Source organism: Sitophilus oryzae, unplaced genomic scaffold (genome assembly GCF_002938485.1).
Source record: "Sitophilus oryzae breed Bouriz unplaced genomic scaffold, Soryzae_2.0 scaffold_476_pilon_pilon, whole genome shotgun sequence".
Taxonomy (NCBI): domain Eukaryota; kingdom Metazoa; phylum Arthropoda; class Insecta; order Coleoptera; family Curculionidae; genus Sitophilus; species Sitophilus oryzae.
In genome coordinates, this window is record NW_022147058.1 from 861,566 (window position 1) to 881,751 (window position 20,186).

General features: G+C 32.9%; 1 protein-coding gene across 9 annotated transcripts in view; it reads left to right on the top strand.

Moving 5' to 3' along the window:
* LOC115886250 (ankyrin repeat domain-containing protein 12) overlaps window positions 1-20,186 on the top strand; it is an 80,202-nt gene that overhangs the window by 15,988 nt on the left and 44,028 nt on the right. Inside the window, exon 1 of one of the 9 annotated variants that reach the window (XM_030905344.1) lies at window positions 8,130-8,274. The exons of the other annotated variants lie outside the window; for them this stretch is intronic. Within the exon in view, the coding sequence (XP_030761204.1) occupies window positions 8,226-8,274 (49 nt within the window). The 5' untranslated portion in view covers window positions 8,130-8,225. Of the gene's footprint in view, window positions 1-8,129; window positions 8,275-20,186 lie in introns of those variants that run through there. 9 annotated transcript variants of the gene reach the window in all.

Genomic DNA, 20,186 nt, shown 5'->3' on the forward strand with positions numbered 1-20,186 from the left:
TTCATTTCAGAAATTTATCTATTTAGTGCTTTATTATTATTATTAAAAACTCATACCTACATCGAAAATATTAGCCATGAATTACACTACCGAAGAAAAAGTATTGATGATTAAATGGTATTCAAATAGTTATCAAAAGGTGTCGGACATGTTTGCTGCTCTTTATCCGAATAGACCGATACCTGGAAAATCTACAATCGCAAGGAATATCCAGAGATTTGAGACCAAAGGTACCCTAATAAATAACTGCAAATGTGAAGCAAGGCAGAAACAAAGAGAAGATGCAAGAATGATACCGACTTGGAAGTTTTATTGTGCGTGGAAGAGAACGATGGAAAGATCAGCACAAGGAAACTTGAGGATGAAATAGGAATAGATCACACTACAGCGTTTCGAATTTTGAAACGACATAAATACTATTCCGGTCGGTGAACTATCCTGACACACGATTTTTCTTAGAAAATGAAGTTTATGTTACCTTAAAATGAATTTCTTGGAATCTTTGACTAAAATCTGATGCGGAAAAACACGTTTCACATTTAGAGTTGTTGGTACAAGCGATCAAAATACGCCTACGGCCTATTTTGATTGCGTTGGTTATTCTTTGGTGTGAGTTTTTTTTGTATTTATAGATTGCACGCTGTTTTTATTTTTTAACACTGTTTTTATTTTTTTCATTTATTTAGAGTTGTTGGTAGAAGCGATCAAAATACGCCGTATTGCGTTGCTTAGTCTTTGGTGTGAGTTTGACTAGTACAAAATTATTAAAAATGACTATTTATTTAAAATAAAAATAGAAAACAAAAAAAGAAAATTCAATGAAACTGACAACATTGTTTTTTATTCTGTCGCTATCATGTCAAATCAAGCGTTAAAATTCTGCATAACGTCAAATATGTGCCAAAAATTACTAAAATCAAATTAAAATATTTTAAAATTCTGCGCATAATCTCCATTTATTTTTATTTAAAACTACTACTAAAAATGGTTACTTTATGATAAAAAAAAGAAAAATGCAAAATTCGTGTGTCAGGATAGTTCACCGGACCCTACTATTCCTTCAAATATGAAAAGCACCAAGAGCTACGAGATGGGGACGAAATACGGCGGCAGGCGTTTTGTTTTGATATGATGGAAAGAGCAAACACGGATAGGGAATTTTTAAAAAACCTGTGTTTCACTGACGAATGCACGTTTACCTTAAATAATGAACAATGTTCAAAATTATCGATATTGGAACAAAGAAAACCAACACAGGTTTGTTGAAACAAGGACGCAATATCCACAGAAAGTAAATGTTTGGGCAAGGATATTTGGACAATATTATCGGGCCATTATTTCTTACGCGAAATTTAAATGCAGAATATTATTTGGAACTACTCGAAAATCATATTTTACCTGCTTTACATGATGCCGCTAGGGAAAATCAGGAAATTTGGTACGAAATGGATGGCTGCACGGCACATAGTACCCTGGCAGTTCGGGAATATTTAGACAATAGTATTAACGGAAACGTTATTGGCCTAAATCATACAGTAAATTGGCCAGCAAGGTCTCCTGATATTTCGCCAAATGATTTCTTTCTCTGGGGCCATTTAAAAACAGGATATACAAGGATAAAAAATACCCAAATCTAAACGAGCTAAAAAATGCTATTTCTGCCGAATGCAATAGAATTTCAGTTTACCAACTAGCGAATGTAAGAAGAGAATTTTATGATCGCCTGGGTTATTGTCTAGCAGTCCATGGAGGAATATTTGAACATCTACTTAAATCCTAAAGTTCCAACAATTTAATAGTACCTAAATTAATAAGTTATTGAATATTGTAATAATACTATAATTAACCTTGTAATTGATTACTTTATTTTACTTTAATTCATATTAATTTGTATTTATAAATACATCTTTAAGATTTCCGATGTAGGAATGAGAATTGTTTTCAATAATAATAAAGCACTAAGTAGGTAAATTTCTGAAATGACAACTTCATTTGACAGTTATCTTTTACCTTGATTGGTGCTCATAAGTAAATACAGGGCCATAAGAAAGGAGAAATATTTAAAAAGAAATCGGCGATAACTCGTAAACGAGTTAATCAAAAATATCTAAAGTTATTCTTTTGAATGTGGGTTTTAGTGCTCTTCAATAAACTTAAATAAAATTATTCTCTAAAATAATTAGGGAAGCCAATAATTGACCCCCTTAAAATTTATATGGGATTTCCTATAATAATAATAATAATAATAATAAAGACTTTATTGCGAAATTTAAAAAAATCACAAAAGGCGAAGTTGAAGCTTAACTTCCTAACTTAACCCTAATTAGTAGACATAATTAATATATATTATATAAAAATATTATAATAAATCAATAATAATTATAATAGAAAACTAAAGGGTAGAATAACATAGTTAGAATATACCGAAAATCAATTAATTAAATATTTATACATGAAACATGAAATAATTGATAAGTATTTATATATGATAGATACACAAAGAGAATAATTCTATGAGTAAAAAAAGCAACCAATAATTAATCCCGTATTATAGATAATTATACAGAAAGTAATTAACAAGTAAGTACATTAAGTAGATAAATAAATAAATCAAAACAAACTAAAATGGAGGCATGACGGGAGATTATAAGATCTGAACATTTAAATTGAAGAATTAAATATTAACTGTCGTATAGAACTTTTAAATTTCAAATAAGAGTTAATTTTAAGATTTACAGAAATTCTATTATAAAGACATGCCTGATAACTGAATGATCTCTCATACAGAGTTGTGCGATGTATAGGGGGAGCGATATTAAACTTGTGACGCAAGTCCAGTGAATGTTCATCATACCTAAATTTAATTTTATCAAACAAATAACATGGACTTTTATTATTGATTATCTTATAAATTAGTAAGTATGAATGAAATTTTCTTCTCCCAGCCATGTTGAGCCAACCAATTTCCGCCATTTTATTTGTGATACCTGTATCATATTTTTTTATACTGCCTATCAAACGGATACAACAGTTCTGTAGTCGTTGAATGCGTTTAGCATCATGATCTAAAATACACGGTCCATATAGTGAGTCACAATAGGTAAATTGTGAAAGAACTAAGGTGTCACATAATTTCTTTTTGAGATTAGGATTTAAGATGTAACGTTGATTGTAGATCAGTTTTAAATTTATGAAGGCCTTTTTTATACATTTGTTAATATGTTCAGTAAACCTTAAGTGAGTATCCATAATCACACCAAGGTTCCTTGCAGATTTACAGCTATTCAACCTCTTTCCGTCCAAAGACACAGAAAACAATTTTTCATATTGGTCTCTAGCCTGTATTCTACCAAATAAAAGACCGTAACATTTATTGGGATTAATGTCTAAACAATGATTAGATGATGTCTTTAGAAGTATACTAAGTTCACTAGAGAGGATGGCATTGGCTTCCAATATTTTTCCTGGTTGGAAAGACATATACACTTGCGTGTCGTCTGCATATAAGCGAAGCGACGTTGAATCTCTCAAACCCGAATCGAGCTGTGATGTGTAGAGGATAAAGAATAATGGACCCAGAATTGATCCTTGTGGGACACCACAATTAATATGTCGAACACTAGACAGCGTGCCATTTAATCTTACAGATTGTGTCCTATCTGAGAGATAACTCTCGACAAGTTTCAATGCGCGACACTCAAGCCCAAGAAACTTTAATATTGCTAATAAGAGTTGATGATTCAACTTATCAAAAGCCCTCGAGTAATCCAAGAGAACCAAACCAGTGAGGTCACCCCGATCAGCAGCCTCCAGAATATCATCCGTTACCTTGAGTAATGCTGTTGTACAACTGTGGTTTTTCCGAAATCCCGACTGAATCGGAGGCAAGAGACTATGTTTATTATGTATTCTCTCAGCTTGATTCAAGAACCCTCTCAAATATCTTAGAGAGGGTTGGAAGGATACTTATTGGTCTTAGATCACTCATACTGGTGATACTGAATACTTTAGGCACAGGAAGTAGAAATGAATACTTCCAACGCAAAGGGAATGTGGAAGTTTCAATGCATGAATTGATAATATGCGCAATGTACGGAAGAATAACTGGATAACAATAAAGGAGCATGGTCAATCCAATACCATCGGTACCCACTGCTTCGGATTCGATCGATAAAAAAGCTGAGCGTACCTCGTCAACCGTAGCGATCCTGAACTCAAATGACGCATTTGTTTTCTTCCTGTTATGTAAGTAGAAATTCAAAGTATGAGGATCGGGAGTGGTAGGCCTAACGGAACTGATAAAGAATTCGCCAAGATCCTCAGCACTACCCACAGAATCAGGAATGTGTTTGGAATCATTGGAATAAACACCCAAGTTTCTCAGAAGCTTCCAATTATCTTTTGCACTGCGGTTACGTAAATTATACTCAAGAAACGCCTTTTTTTCTCTTTGAATAGTAGCACTTGTAAAATTTCGAAGCTGCCTATAATACTCCCAATTCTGAAGTGTCTTTCTCTTTTTATATTTGCTTAATGCTCTGTTTCGAGTCTCCATCAAATATCTTATATTTTGTGTGATCCAAGGTGCGACGATGCAACACCCGTCCGACGATGCAACGTCCGACGATGCAACACCCGGTATATAAAGAACATGTAAAATTAGAAGGTGAACGGGGTGGCGGTGGGGGGTTGGGGGGGGGTAAGGTTAAAAGTAATAACTTGTATGTAATTATCGAGACACTATGGTTACGCTCGTTGAATTTGAGACTTTATGTCAATCATAGATAAATGAAATAAGTTTAGATTGGAAAGTGCCCATAAGGACAATGTAAACACTATTTGGCGCTATTCTTGCAACGGTCGCGACTCAAAGCTTTTGAAAATTTCGGAGCGATTCGGCTTTTTCCGGAATTATATCGCCAAATATTGTTTAATCAAATTTATTATTATTTTTTAATTTTATAAATAAAATACAGTGTGTTGCATACAAGAAACTTTATTTTTTTATAAGGACATTTATGAAATACCTGAAAGTGAATGAAACATTCGAAACCGACGTTATGCCACGATCCACAATTGTTTTTGCAGTTCACAGCACAGCTTTTTAAGTTTTTAATGTCACTTTTTCACAATTATGATCACCGGTTTGAGTACTAAATAAATAAAACTTAAACTCACAAGTTAGCAATAAGTAAACTGCCCGTCAAATTAAATACCACAGCGATTTTTTTACTCATTTTCAACGAATTGTAACTTTGAAAAAATGGACCAATTTTGTTGATTTTTTTAGCATATTAAGGATCGTTTTTCGTAGATTGATCTGATTTTTCTAAATTTTGTATGAGATTTAGTTTTCTATGATACAGGATGTGAAAATAAAAAATCGGTAAAAAAACTTTTAAGTTAAACGGTTTTATCTTATGTGCACTGAAAACTAGAAAATAATAATAATTAGGTATTTTGAACTTCTAGTTCAGAAATATTTTAGTACTAGCCAGAATAGCTTTTAGGCATATTATACTAAAATAAAAACGTGGGGCCCCTCTGAAATCCTACCTATGGCAAAGCATATCTTTATACTTTGGTAGATCATGAGCTCGGCGTTCGCTGGTGAAGCCGCCACGGCTGGTTATTGATTGTCAAAATCTCCAGTTAGATTATAGTAAGTCGATGCAATCCACACTTAGTATAGAAGAAAGTATTACAGCAATAGTTAATGGGCCCCACGTTTTTATTTTATTCTAATATGCCTAAAAGCTATTCTGCCTAGTACTAAAATATTTCTGAACTAGAAGTTCAAAATACCTAATTGTTATTATTATTTTCTAGTTTTCAGTGCACATAAGATAAAACCGTTTAACTTAAAAGTTTTTTTACCGATTTTTTATTTTCTAGTTTTTAGTATTTAACGGAAATGCCTACCGAATATTCCTCATTCTATTTAATTCATTTAGTGCATCATTATTACATGATTTTTTACCTGATAATTTATTACAATCTAATTCCTCAATACATAGCCCTTCCAGAGACTTGACTCGACTTAGAGCCACGTATGTGCTTGCCCTTCCTCAAACAATTTTGAGCCCAAATACACTACTGCATGGTCGACTGTGCTGCCCTACATTTTATGGACGGTGGGTGCCCATGACAAAATTAAGGGTAACATCCTTCTTTCAGCCGTACCATAATTGAATTTTCCTGGAAACTGTATGGCTTTCAGGTGTATAACGTGTATGCCGTCTCTGCCAAAGTCAATCCAAACTGATGATACATCTGTTTCGTACATTTGGGTTCGACGGAACTGAGGCCAAACAATTTCTGTAATGTGGCCTATAGCACCATTTACCAATCCTTTTGTAACGTCAATTTTGGACCGCAACATTACTTTTACTCCTACAAATATTTCAAGTACTGATGGTAAGCCAACGTCACGTTGTGCTATTAACCTGGCATCATGTTGCTCAGGTGTTTCTGTTGCTAACCGTTCTCTTCGTTTCTGTAGTCGACTATAGGTTTCATTTTCACTTTCTTTTGCACGTTTCGTTCTATACTTTTCTTTCGCCATTTCGAGCCTTCTTTTTCGTTGTGTAGCAGTTTCGTTTTTATTTTTGTTTGTTTTTTTTTATTATTGTTTCCATGTTGTTCCCACGAGTAATGGACATTTTAACGGTCGACCCCCCAGAGGTCCAGTAGAGGGGCAAGGCTATAATATACAACAAGAGGCGCCCAATCTTGAGGGGAAAACGCTTGCGACATTACATTTTTAGCCACCCTAATGCCATACAGTCCTCAGCACGTTTTAACCTATTACCTTAACTTGGGTGGTAAAGCTACCGCTAACTACGTAGGTACATTTAATCACCTATTTTTTTTATCTGTCCTTCTAACGTCACACAATCTTGGACACAACTGTTCTGGACACGACTACTTATGCCCTCACCTAATACGCCATTTTGTAACGACGTCCATCTTGGATTTTAAATTTTGTCATAATCACAGTATTCTACTAGTGTAGCCCTTTCATTTGATACCCATATTGAGGGGGTTGTGGAAAAATAAGAAATCCGCCATTTTGTACCGGCGGCCATCTTAGATTTACAATGTTATTGATATTACTATATTGTATTGTCATCGGAACTAAAGGTGTGTACCAAATTTCAGATCAATCTGATAACAGGAAGGTACTTAAATTTCAATTTCTAATTTTGACCCAAATAAACAAACAAATAAATAAATACCGTACGGGTCGAGCTAAATAAAACCGTTTAAAAAAAGGAATGTAATTTTTGTGTTGCTGCCATTTTGCCAAAAAAAAATTAACTAGAATTATAAGTTCTGGGTATAGTATAGCTAAGACTAATATCTCGGGACGTATTTGGAATTTTTACGATAACTTATCTGGAATAAAAGATAATCAATTTTTACTCTAACTTGTATTTTTTCTACCTAGAGATATGCTAACAAAACTGAAATTAACTTTATAATGTAGGAACATGTTACATAAAAAGTGAATGTGAGTTTTACCATTATTCATCAATACCGCGTAGGTCCGTCTCGTACCCGCAGAAGTTCGGCTGTTCTTCTAGGCACACTATCTATTTTATAGTTTTTGAAGATTCTGACTTTGACAAGAGATATGGACAAGAGAAAATTATTTCTGTTTTTGTCTGCGGTTGTTCTTAACAACCGCTGTAGCAGCGCTAGATCGCGTACAAAGGTCGCGACCCAAAAGAATTTCGCGTTCTAAAATTTTGACGGCCATTCCAATCTAAATTTATTTCCTTCATCTATGATGTCAATTTAATAACATATTTTCGTACTTTTGTGCTTAGGCATAAAAGTGTTTTATTTTTATGCCTAGGCGTTAAAATTATTTTTTTATATTATCAATCACTTCGCAATAATGAATACTTTTATGACGTTTGAAAAAAAAATACTGTCGTAATTATTACATTCGCTAACGATCGTCGCGATTTCTTTTGGCTCGGAAGAAGTGCAAATTTTCGGAGAGATCAATACGGACGAGAGCCAGCGACTTTATCGGGCCGGTAGAGCCGGATCGTCGACAGCGAGCAACCGCTTTGCTTTTCGCCGGTGCTGGCCTTGCGTTTGCCGCCGCTCCGACCGATTATCGCCAGTCGAATAAAACACCATTTTCTTAGCGTGCATCGCGGAGATTTTTCATTTTTAAGAGCGACGACGGCGGCCGGGGCCAGTGCGCTGCGATGAGGCGTACGTCTCACGGCAGCTCCCATTCCTCTCAAACGCACAAAGGTAAACACGTCCAAGCATCCACCGTAAGATAAGATCGATGCGTGTGGTGTGAGTGTATCTGTATATTGTATTTGTCTCCCCTTCGGTGGGTGCGAGCGAGTGCCGCGTACGTGCGTGCGAAGGAACGGGCCCGGCCCGTTACGATTTCGCTGCCCCGTCTCGTTATTTGTATGCGGGAACGAGCCGCGGCGGCATCGAAATCCTGGGCCTCCGCCCTCAGTCTGCTGCTGCTAGTTTCGTCTGCGGCGATATCGAGGTAGGAATGTGGCGTTTTTTAGGAAACGTTTCTGCCCATCCGCACGCCGATTCTATCGGAGCACCGGGATTGGTTCAATGCCCTTGCGGAATTAGTTGTCCGCGATCGTTATAAGAGCGCCGCGCCGCCGTCAAGTACGTTCTCTAATTACTCCAAGATCTCCGTGCCTGTTTTTATTTTTAATTAACATACCTGTTTTTTTATCTCGAGATTACGCTAAGATTTTTTTATTGTTCTATAAGATTATTTTTATAAACAACCGTATACTACAGAGTAATAAAACGTTATTTATATTAATGGGTTTAAAATATTGGGTTCCCGAGCGAATTAAATTTACATTCGATTTATAACTATTTAGTATACGCTATTAGTATGTTTATTTTTAATTAGACCGGGCAGATGATTGTATCGAACGTAACTTTTATTTAATAATAAATAGTTTAAATTTAAAACTTGTAGTGTTTGGTAATTTATTTAATTCGAAGTTGATGTTTGTCGAATATAAACATGTTTTCTAAACGTCAAATGTAAAAGGTAAGATTTTTTAATAATAAACCGGTCTGTCTATTGAATTTTTCGTCGATTTCACAGTTATTAGCTTTTCACTAAATTGTTTCTAAATGGTACCAAAACTACTTAGTTACCGTGAATCATGGTAATCTATACCTAAATTATATTTAGATAATTTAAAACACAAAAAATTATAGCAAGTAATGTATTTTAAAATAGAGATTTATCTGCCCTAAATATTTTTAAATTGAACACCAAATTATCTAACTAGTTCAGAATAAGTTGATTTTAAGTTATGTTTATTTTAAGTCATATTTTTAATTCTAACATTCAGAGCACCGAATTGTAAGTTATTCGCTAATTTTGGGAAATATTCGTACGTAGGTATTTGTTTTCTTATTTTTCTTAATTTATGAAGGTTATGTAGGGATAAATATTTTACAACTTGGTTAATAAATTTTATTTGCAATAGACCTTTATTAACTTATTTACTAAACTAAAATAATTAAGTTTAGATATATGCACCTAATTGTGTCTAAATTCCAACCATTTAGGAAGTGAATTAAATGTACAAGATGTTCCATTTTCGTTAGTTTTATGGGGTTTTAGTTATGAGTATCCAAGATCACTGAGCTAGTTTTTTTTATGAAACTAAAGATGCTATGCACAAACCTGGTTTCTGAAATACAGGCGAATTTGAAAATGTTGCATTTTTTGACTCCGTTCGTAGCCTGATTATTTTATATGACTTATCGAAAAGGCGTAAACTGAGTCTCGTAGAGTTTTTCACGTAGAATCCGGTGCTGTAACTGCTTTTTCCCTTTAAGCTGTCATTTTCGAAATATAAGTCAAACTTATGTTTTTTTAAGTGCGACTAATATACCGGGTGCGTCTCAAAAGTGTATCACCTCTATAACTATTTTTTCAGATAAAAAAGTGATATTTAGTGTGTTAGTATATGACATAAATTAGAATGGAATGACGTATTCAATTGTTTTTGGTTACTTCCTGTTTCACCGGAAATGACTACAACTTTCATAACGACAATTTGACTCAAAATACCAAGTGTGTGGTATCAAATTATTCTTAAAAAAATGCTTTTTTCAAATATGCTAATGAGCCACCCTTGTTCCATTTGAAAAAATTGAGATATGATTAAAAGTACGATTTAGCCATATTTTAGCCGGCCTGGACAAGACACGAAAAACATTAGACGATCAAGACTATTTTTTCAAGGCTCCTTAGAAAATTAGTGTTTTTAACACAGCCATGACACTCTAGATTGAAATTTAAAAAACGATTTTATTTTTAGCGAAAATGTCAAAAGTTGACATATGATATGTCATTTTATTCAGAATGACATTTTCTATCGAATAAAGTAGAAATATACCGAGGGTGCAATTTAAAAGTCAAAAGTTGTAGTCATTTCCGGTGAAAACAGACCAAAAACAATTGAACACGTCAATCAATCTTAATTTATGTCATATACTAACATTAGTGGAGTGCTTTAAGCCCTTATGAGATACAAACCTCGGAATTCATTTACTGTGAACGAATTTTTATAAAACTTTTTGCATTGTATTGTTAATAAGATATATTACAAAGTTTACCTATTTAAATTCGTTGCTTTTACTTTAGTATTTAAATAAACACACACATATACAAATGCATACATACAAGATGGCTCCCTTTTCCGGAAAAGCTCTGTATCAGCATTCCTATTTGAGATTTTCACTCCAAACCTTTTACAAAATATATGTTTAATAGTAGTTGACATTTCAAAAATATTTTTATAGATATACAGGGTTAGTCAAATATACTATATCATTTATTTATTCGAGTTTAGTGAATTTGCTATAAAATTCTGGTTCCAAAAATACCTTAATACCATAGAATATATTAAATGGTCTTTGAATTATGACTACGTCCATGAGGACGTCAATATAGACGTTCAGGGACCTTCGTATGAGAACTTCTAATCGAGACGATCGACTTATTGTAAGTTTATTGTTAAGAAACCACCGTTTGCCAGCTTTTCAAATTGATAATGAATTGCACTTAAGAACCGTACATATTAACTAACGGACTACAAGAAGAAGATTAAATAAAGCAAATCTTATGTCAAGAAGGCCTGCTTCGGGACTAGAACTTACTACATTTGTTGACTAGGTCCAAAAGCAAAGGCATGGTCTTAATGTAAAAATTACGAAAAATGTTAGTGCCTTTTTTAAAACCGAATATTTCCAACAAAAATAAAGCTAATGAGATGAACCAAAAAACAAACCATCGAGAAAGGATGTATCTAGATGATAAAATAATTTTAGAAAATACTTTAAATTGACTTACATAAGCTCAGAAAATGTCATTTCAATACAAACTTTTGTTCTCCTTGCAAAAACCGCGTCGTATATGACGCGCCACCCGGTATAATTCGATTTCATTCAAAATTTCAATGATTAGAATATAAGCAGATAGGTATAGCTTATGTATTAGATTTATTTATTTCAATAAATTTACTTAGAAAAAGAATTAAAAAAATTAAAAGCAACGAAAAAAAAATGGGTAAACATTTTAGTATTTTATCTATAAAACGCAATACAGAAGGTTTCACATTAATACATTCACAGTAATTGAATTCCGAGGTAAAAATCTCTGGGCACTCCACTACATACCATATCTGTTTTTTTTATCTGAAAAAAAAGTTATAGACGAGTGAGCCTTTATTTACACACGAGTGAGCCACTTTCAAGACGCACCTGGTATACATTACACTTATTTTTATAAATAAGGTAAAAAAGGCATTATTTACCTTTTTAATCAACATAAATTAGCCTAGTTTAAAAGAGTATAATTATTTTATTTTATTTAATTTAACCAGATAATTTTGCTTTCCATCGCGTTATCTTTTATCTTAACAAACTGCACAGAAAATTAACTTGTGCAGCTTTTAGATAACAGGCTGTCAATCAGAGTCATTGTCATTGGTCCACTCATATTTCTGGTCCACTTCTACACACACAAACTGACTAAAAAATTTGACAACGGATAAATTATTCCATTGTTTTAATTACCTACCTAGTTTAGACCGGCCGCGAATTTTAAAAAAGTTAAATAATGCATTGTTTACCTTGCTTATGAAGATAAGTATAGAGTATATTATATTTCAAAAACCTCATAACACGGCGAAAATAAAATAGAAAAAATATATACACAGGATATCCGATTAAAGAAACGTAAGTTTCAGTCATAATATTTCAAGAATGACAGCTCCCAGCGAAAATCTAGTTACTAGTTACGCCACTGAATTTTAGGTTAAAAATTGTACGGGACTCATTTTTGTCATTTTCGATATGTTATAAGAAAACTAAAAGATAGGAGGGGTGTCGAAAAATGGAACAATTCCAAATTCGCCTTGTATTTCAGGAACTAAAGAGGGCTAGGACAAATCTATGTGCAGCATCTTTAGTTTCACAAAAAAAGCAGCATCATTTCAGATGGAGCGGAGCTCCGCGCTTCAAGCAAGTACCATGGGCCATGAGTTTATATGAACAATTTCACATGGGTCGCGTATGCTCTGTCCGGATGAGTTCGTCGACGGCTATCTTGAAAAAACATCCGCGCGGACGGTCCGCTCCATCTGAAAGCGCTGTAATGTGAAAACCGCACCGTTGTACCGCTACAATAAACAAGAAACTCGAAAATGGGACACCCTGTACATGGTTATTATAAATTATTATTTTTTTTAATAGTAAATATACATACATATTTAAACTGGTATTTTACCTCTTTTTGAACATTTTTTAACTGAAAACCTATTTGAATATTAAATGTAAAAATAAAAACTTCCTTATTTATTTGATGTATGAATATGTATGGAATTCAATTTATATTTCCGTTGTTAAAGTTACTATTACCAAAGCTATTACAGTTCGTGGTGTTATCGCTAATTTCACAATCAGCTTTTCACTAAATCACTTTTAAGCGATAAGAAAACTACTTCTTTACCGTGATTTATGCTACTAAAATTAACAAACCATTTATACATAGTATATCAACAATACAAATATTCTAGTAAAAATATAGAGGTTTATTAAATTGTATTTACACACTAGGGATTTTATTTTAATAAAATATAGTCTTGTATTATTGTGTAGGTATTTGCATTATACATTGGTTGTGTGCTTAAATACCGGGTGCGTCTCGAAACTTTTTTAATTTTTCAGATAAAAAAAAAAGATTTCGTATGTTAGTATAGACATAAATTAGGATTGATTGGCATATTCAATTGTTTTCGGTCACTTCCGGTTTCACTGGAAATGACTACAACTTTTGATTTTTAAATGGCACCATCGATATTTTTTACTTTATTCGATAGAAAATGACACTCTAAATAGAATGACATATATGTCAACTTTTGACATTTTTGCATATGGTTTATTTGAAATTATAACATGCAGTTCATAACGACAATTTGACTTGAAATACCCACTGTGTGGTATCAAATTATTCGTAAAAAATGCTTTTTCCAAATATGCTAATGAGCCACCATCGTTCCATTTGAAAAAGTTAAGATATGATTAAAAATATGATATGGGCATCTTTTAACCGGTCAGGGACTAGACGCTCAAATCTATTTTTCCAAGGCTTCTTGATTAAAAATTAGTGTTTTTAACACAGCCATGGCACGCTAGATTGAACTTTAAAATACAATTTGTTTTTGAGTGAATATGTCAAAAATTGACATGATAATATTTCATTCGATTCAGAAAGTCATTTTCTATCGAATAAAGTAGAAAAATATGGAGGGTGCCATTTAAAAATCAAAACTTGTAGTCAGTCCCGGTGAAACAGGAAGTGACCGAAAACAATTGATAACGTCAATCAATCCTAATTTATGTCATATACTAACATACCAAATCTCGTTTTTTATCTGAAAAAATAAAAAAAGTTATAGGGGTGAGCCAGTTTTGAGATGCACCCGGTATATCTTTGTGGTCTTTTACTTACAATTTCATGTGTAGCTAAAATATTTATTTGTTTATGCTTGAGAACTTCCAAAAATTTCCACCCAATTGAATTAGTTTATCAATTAAATTAATTAAATGAATATTTAATTTTTTACCAATTAAACGTTGAACTGTTTTTTTAAGTAATGTATAGCCGGAAAATTGAATAAAATTTAAAGTATAATAAATCAATTAAACGTTAAAAATCAAAATATGTTTAAATACGCACCGTTTTGCAGACCATTTGCAGACGGTGCGAGCTGCGATGCGATATTCCGTTTGCAGCATATCTATCGCAGAATTTTTTACGTGGAACGATACAATTTGCTATCCATCGATTAAAATAAAAAAAAATAGTCAACCGTGTTCTGGGCTAAGTTTATTTTCGAAGGCAGTGAATGTGAATATTAATAGCCGAGGAATTATTTTATTAGCTTTATACGGGCCCTATTCAGTTAGGCGCGAATCCCGGGTGTTTCAATTAAAATAAGAAAGATACTACTACTTTTCAAATGATGCGGCAACATTATAACGTTGAAAATCGAAACTCCTTCGGCTCGATACGTTTGCGTTTTGTACCTACGTGAAGGCACGTAAAGATACGTATCACGTATCCTTAAACGCAAGTGAATTTCTCACTGCGCAAGCGTACATGTCAAACGATACGTTTACGTCTACGTCTTTGGCCGTGCTTTAACTGTCTATTATGCCAAACGCACCTTCATAATTAGCACATGCAAACGCAAAAATAATTTGATACATACAGTTTCATAACATCATATTACAATCATTGTATGAACATTTGTTTTAAAATTTAGAAATAAAAATGCATTCAAAATTGTAGCAAATCATAATGAACACTTTAAAACACGCAAAAAAGGTACCGTTTCTCTAATGTTTGGAGATAATGTTATAAATATAAAAAGGTTTAATGAATATACCAAAAATGGTTTTACACTTAGATTTAGGATTTTTCAAAAATGGAGTTAAACTAGGGATGTTCGATACGATATTTTGAAGTATCGATACATTTTCTTTCGGTACCTAATAATCGATATTTTGTATCAATCTTTTCCATACGATACGATACGAGTGTACACTTTGACCGGTATCGTATCATATCGATACGTTAGGTTTCGAACGTATTATTTATTATTATTTGTAATTCTCACGCGCTATTCATAAAAATATAAACATAGCGACTTGATTAAAAATGATAGAAAAAAAAACTAGGGAATTGGATCTGTAACAATATTAGCGGTTTCCAGTATTTTAGATCCTAGGTTCAAATGTTTTCATTTGTCAGTAGGTTGTGCTAATGCAATTACTTTCATAAGTAAAACTATAAGGTCAGAAAGGCAACAGAATGTTGTCAACCAACCTAGTAAAACAAGACAGGAGGTAAGCATAAATACTTCTACAAGGGGTATCGAATCAGGTACTAGCAATAGTACGATTGTATGGTTTTACTGGATGAAGATTTAGTGAAAAACGGCCAATAAAAATGTAAATACTTATGATAAAGGAGACATGGACCTTGAATTAAAAATGTATTTGAACAGCCTAAAACTGTAAATATTAACTTGGATCCTTTTCTCTTTTGAAGTAATTGTGGATGCTCTCCAGAATTCAAGGAAGTGGCATTTCAATATTTCTCTAGTTGGAACGTCGGTCAATAGTACCAATGTATGGTCTTACTGGATGATGATTTAGTTAAAAGGGCCAATATACCGGGTGCGTCTTAAAACTGGCTCACCCTTATAACTTTTTTATTTTTTCAAATAAAAAATCGAGATTTGGTGTATTAATATACAGGGTGAGTTTCCTACGATGTTCTCTACGGGTATCTCGGAAACTACTGGAGATAGAGAGTCGGTTAAATGGGGAAAGAATTGCATTTTTGTGGGGTCATTAATATGCCCCTTTCAGATTTTCGAAAAAGTTCATGGCTCACTAGATATTTCGAAAAAAAAAATTTCGGCTATTTTAAAAATTGTCCCTAATTCCTTTATAATCTATTTTAGACAAAAAGTTTTCAGATAAAAGTTGTAAATAATCACATCCTTAATGAGATAGTGTCCTTCGTTTTTTTTCTAGAGCCTGTCATTTTTGACATATAACACAGACATGTTTTTTTAAATGAAAACCCATGACTTCATAAAAAGCGCCATTTTTTAAGCTTTTTAGGGATGTTACTATAATATGTTTTTTTTCAAAAAATTACTCAGTTATAGCCAATTCTTATAATTTTAAACAATTTCACTTAGTTAGCCATGGAAACAAGTTCAATCGCCGTTGCTCTCAGAAATGTGAAGCTGTCACATCCAAACTTGTAAACAAAACAAAAATTGTAAATATGAATTTTTCAAGTGAAGAAAAGCATGTAGATACTCGCGCATCAATGGAGTGGTTCCAACATGACTTTCATTATGACCCCCCCCCCATAATGAAAGAAATGTTAAAAATTATTTATATCATAATTATGCAAACTCGGGGATAGGAAGAGGTGGACCAATTGCATGGGCCACCTCGATCACCTGACCTATCCATTTCAGATTTTTTATGTGGTATGGTTAACAATAAGGTTTACAAAAAAACTTATCAATTGAGAGAGGCACTAGTATGGCGGTACGAGAGAGGTTTAATTAAGTCGACAAGTCCTTCTGTCTGAGAATAGGTAGAAATTTAGTTTTAAAAAGATGCAACTCAAAACAATGGCGGATTTTTTGAAAATTTTCTAAAATAACTTAAAGTGTACGTAGTGATATTATTTTTTTAAGTTTTAGTTTGTGTAATATAAATTGTAAAGAACCGTTTAATAATACATTCTGACTTTTTATAAGTTATAAATCATAACAGAATAAGAATACCATGCAATCTAAGTGAAATTAGTCAAGAAAGATAAGAATTAGCTATAACTAAATTTAACTTTTCTAACATGTCTTGAAAACCATTCTCTAAAAAACTTCACCGGTCAACGTATCCTTGAAAATGTATGGCCAAGACAAGTTGAACCAATAATCCTACACGCTTTTCTTCATTTGAAAAATTCATATTTACAATTTTTGTTTATTTTAATTTACAAAATTTGGATGCACAGCTGCACATCTCTGAGAGCAAAGACGATTAAACTTGTTTCCATAGCTAACTAAGTGAAATTGTTTAAAATTATAAGAATTGGCTATAACAACTATAACAACTATAAAAATAATTGGAAATGAAGTAATTTTTCGAAAAAAACATATTATAGCTTATATCGCTGAAAGGCTTAAAAAAATGGCGCTTTCTATGAAGTCATGGCCAACTATCGTTTCCATTTAAAAAAAACATATGTTTGTGTCAAATTTCAAAAAGGACAGGCTCTAGAAAAAAAACGGAGGACATTATCTCATTTAGGATATGATTATCTACAACTTTTATCTGAAAACTTTTTGTCTAAAATAGGTTATAATGGAATTAGGGACAATTTTTAAAATAGCCAAAATTTGTTTTTTTCAAAATAACTGGTAAGCCATGAACTTTTTCAAAAATCTGAAAGTCTTATATTTATGACCCCACAAAACTGCAATTATTTCCCCATTAAACCGACTCTCTATCTTCTATGACATAAATTAGAATCGACTGACGAATTCAATTGTTTTGCTGTTTCACCGGATGTGACTAAAACTTTTAATTTTTAAATGGTATCGTCGGTGTTCTGTTGCTTTATTCGATAGAAAATGACACTCTGAATAGAATGACATATTATATGTCAACTTTTGACATTTTCGAATATGGTTTATTTGAAATTGCAACATGCGATTCATAACGACAATTTGACTTGACATTCCAAGTGTGTGGTACCAAATTATTCGTTAAAAAATGCTTCTTCCAAATACGCTTAGGGAATGCAATCCCGCACCAAAATCTCAATCCCGCAAACCCGCGGGATTAAAGCAATCAATCCCGCGGATCCGCAAAATTGCGGGATTGTAAACAATAAATGCTCTTCTTTTCTCTCTCCGATTTTGGGATGCGGTTTGGACCAGGTTTTAGATGCATCTATTGTGATTAAGATGCTATATGGTTTTCGAAAATATATTTAGCGAATTCTCGTATACAGGGTGTTTTATAATAGTGTACAAATATGGTCAAGAATCTTTTTTACCGAAAATTTACAATTTTTGAAAAATCGAAATTTTAACTATGTACGATTAATCTGTATTGAAATTAGAAAAAACAATTTGGTGTTTTTTTTAACTTTTTGTTTTAAGGAAAATACGATTTTTTTTCGAAAAATATGCATTTATAGTCATACATTTGGTCCTAAATGGTACAAAAGGCATTGTACATTTTGCATAGGCCCACAATATATTGATATAGCGTGTATCTTAAACTATCTGTACAGAAATTTGGACCGATGTATACAGGGTGTTCAAAAAATATATTTAATATTAAATAAACTTAAATTTTATTATAATTTATCTACTTATTTTATAAATAAAAATATTATTCTGATGTTGAAGTTGTTTTTAACTTGTGTTAGTTATCTGCTTTCAGATACACTCTATATCAATAATTTTTTGGCATATGCAGAATGTACAAAGCTTTTTGTACCATTTAGGACCATCGTATAAAAAACGTCGTATTTTCCTTAAAACAAAAAAAAATAAAAAACCGATCAAATTGTTTTTTTTTCTAATTTCAGTACAGATTAGTCGTACTTGGTAAAAATTTCGATTTTTTAAAAATTGTAAATTTGCGGTAAAAAAGATTCTTAACCAAATTTTCACTCTTATAAAACACCCTGTATACGAGAATTCGCTAAATATATTTTCATATTTTCGAAAACCACATAGAATCTTAATCACAATAGATGCATCTAAAACCTGGTCCAAACCGCATCCTAAAATTTTGATTGTCCCGATAATCATGTCCGGCAGTTTATTTGACGTTATTGTCCACGAGTACTAGTTAAACGCTTTTCTTCACTTAGGCACTCCAGAAAGAAATCTAACAATTAACCTGTTTGTTTCACTTATTTTTAATGGCCAAGCCGTAAGGGGAATCCCCTAGTGTCGATCCCGCAGATCCCGCACGGTAAATCCCGCAACTTTGATTCCACGGAATCACAGAGGGATCCCGCATTTGCGGGATTGCATTCCCTAAATACGCTAATGAGCCACCCTCGTTCCATTTGAAAAAATTGAGATATGATTAAAAATACGATTTGGCCATCTTTTAACCGGCCAGGACACGACACAAATAACATTAGACGATCAAATATATTTTTCCAAGGCTCCTTGATTAAAAATACTAATTTTTAACATAGCCATAGCACTCTAGATGAATTAAAAAAATTAGATGACAGAAATTTAAAATTCAATTTTGTTTTAAGCAAAAATATCAAAAGTTGACATGTGATACGTCATTCTATTCAGAATGTCATTTTCTATCGAATAAAGTAAAAAACTACCGAGAGTACCATTTAAAAATCAAAAGTTGTAGTCATTTCCGGTGAAACAAGAAGTGGCCGAAAAGAATTGAATAAGTCAATCAATGCTAATTTATGTCATATACTAACATAACAAATCTCGTTTTTTTATCTGAAAAAATAAAAAGGTTTTAAGGGTGAGCCATTTTTGAAACGCACCCGGTTAATATACAGGTTGTTAATTTGTTTTTACTCACGGCAAGAGCTTTATGGTTGAAATATGGCAACCTCGACCGTCTCGTCGAGAGACGACGCGACGGGACGAGTCGGCAGCTTAGCTTAGTACTCATTTGGAATGTAGGCAGTGTTGCCATTCTGTTCCCCAATAAGTAACCGTCCAGTTAACAATCTGTATACTCATGACAAAGGAGGGGCCTTGAATTAAAAATGTATTTGAACAGCGTATTGTAAATATTAACTCGGATCCATTTCTTTTTGAAGTAATTGTGGATGCTCTCCTGAATTCAAGAAAGAGGCCATTTCAATATTTTCACTATTTCTTTATAGTTGGAACTTCGGTCCCTTCGGAGCGAATCTTTTCCATGGCAAAAGGTTAAATAGGTTATTATTCCTCAGTTCAATAAATTTAGACGATTAGAATTTGTAGTTTTATTTTTCGATTCTTTAAACCAGAAAAGGTATTTTTAAAAGACTGTTGTAAGTACCT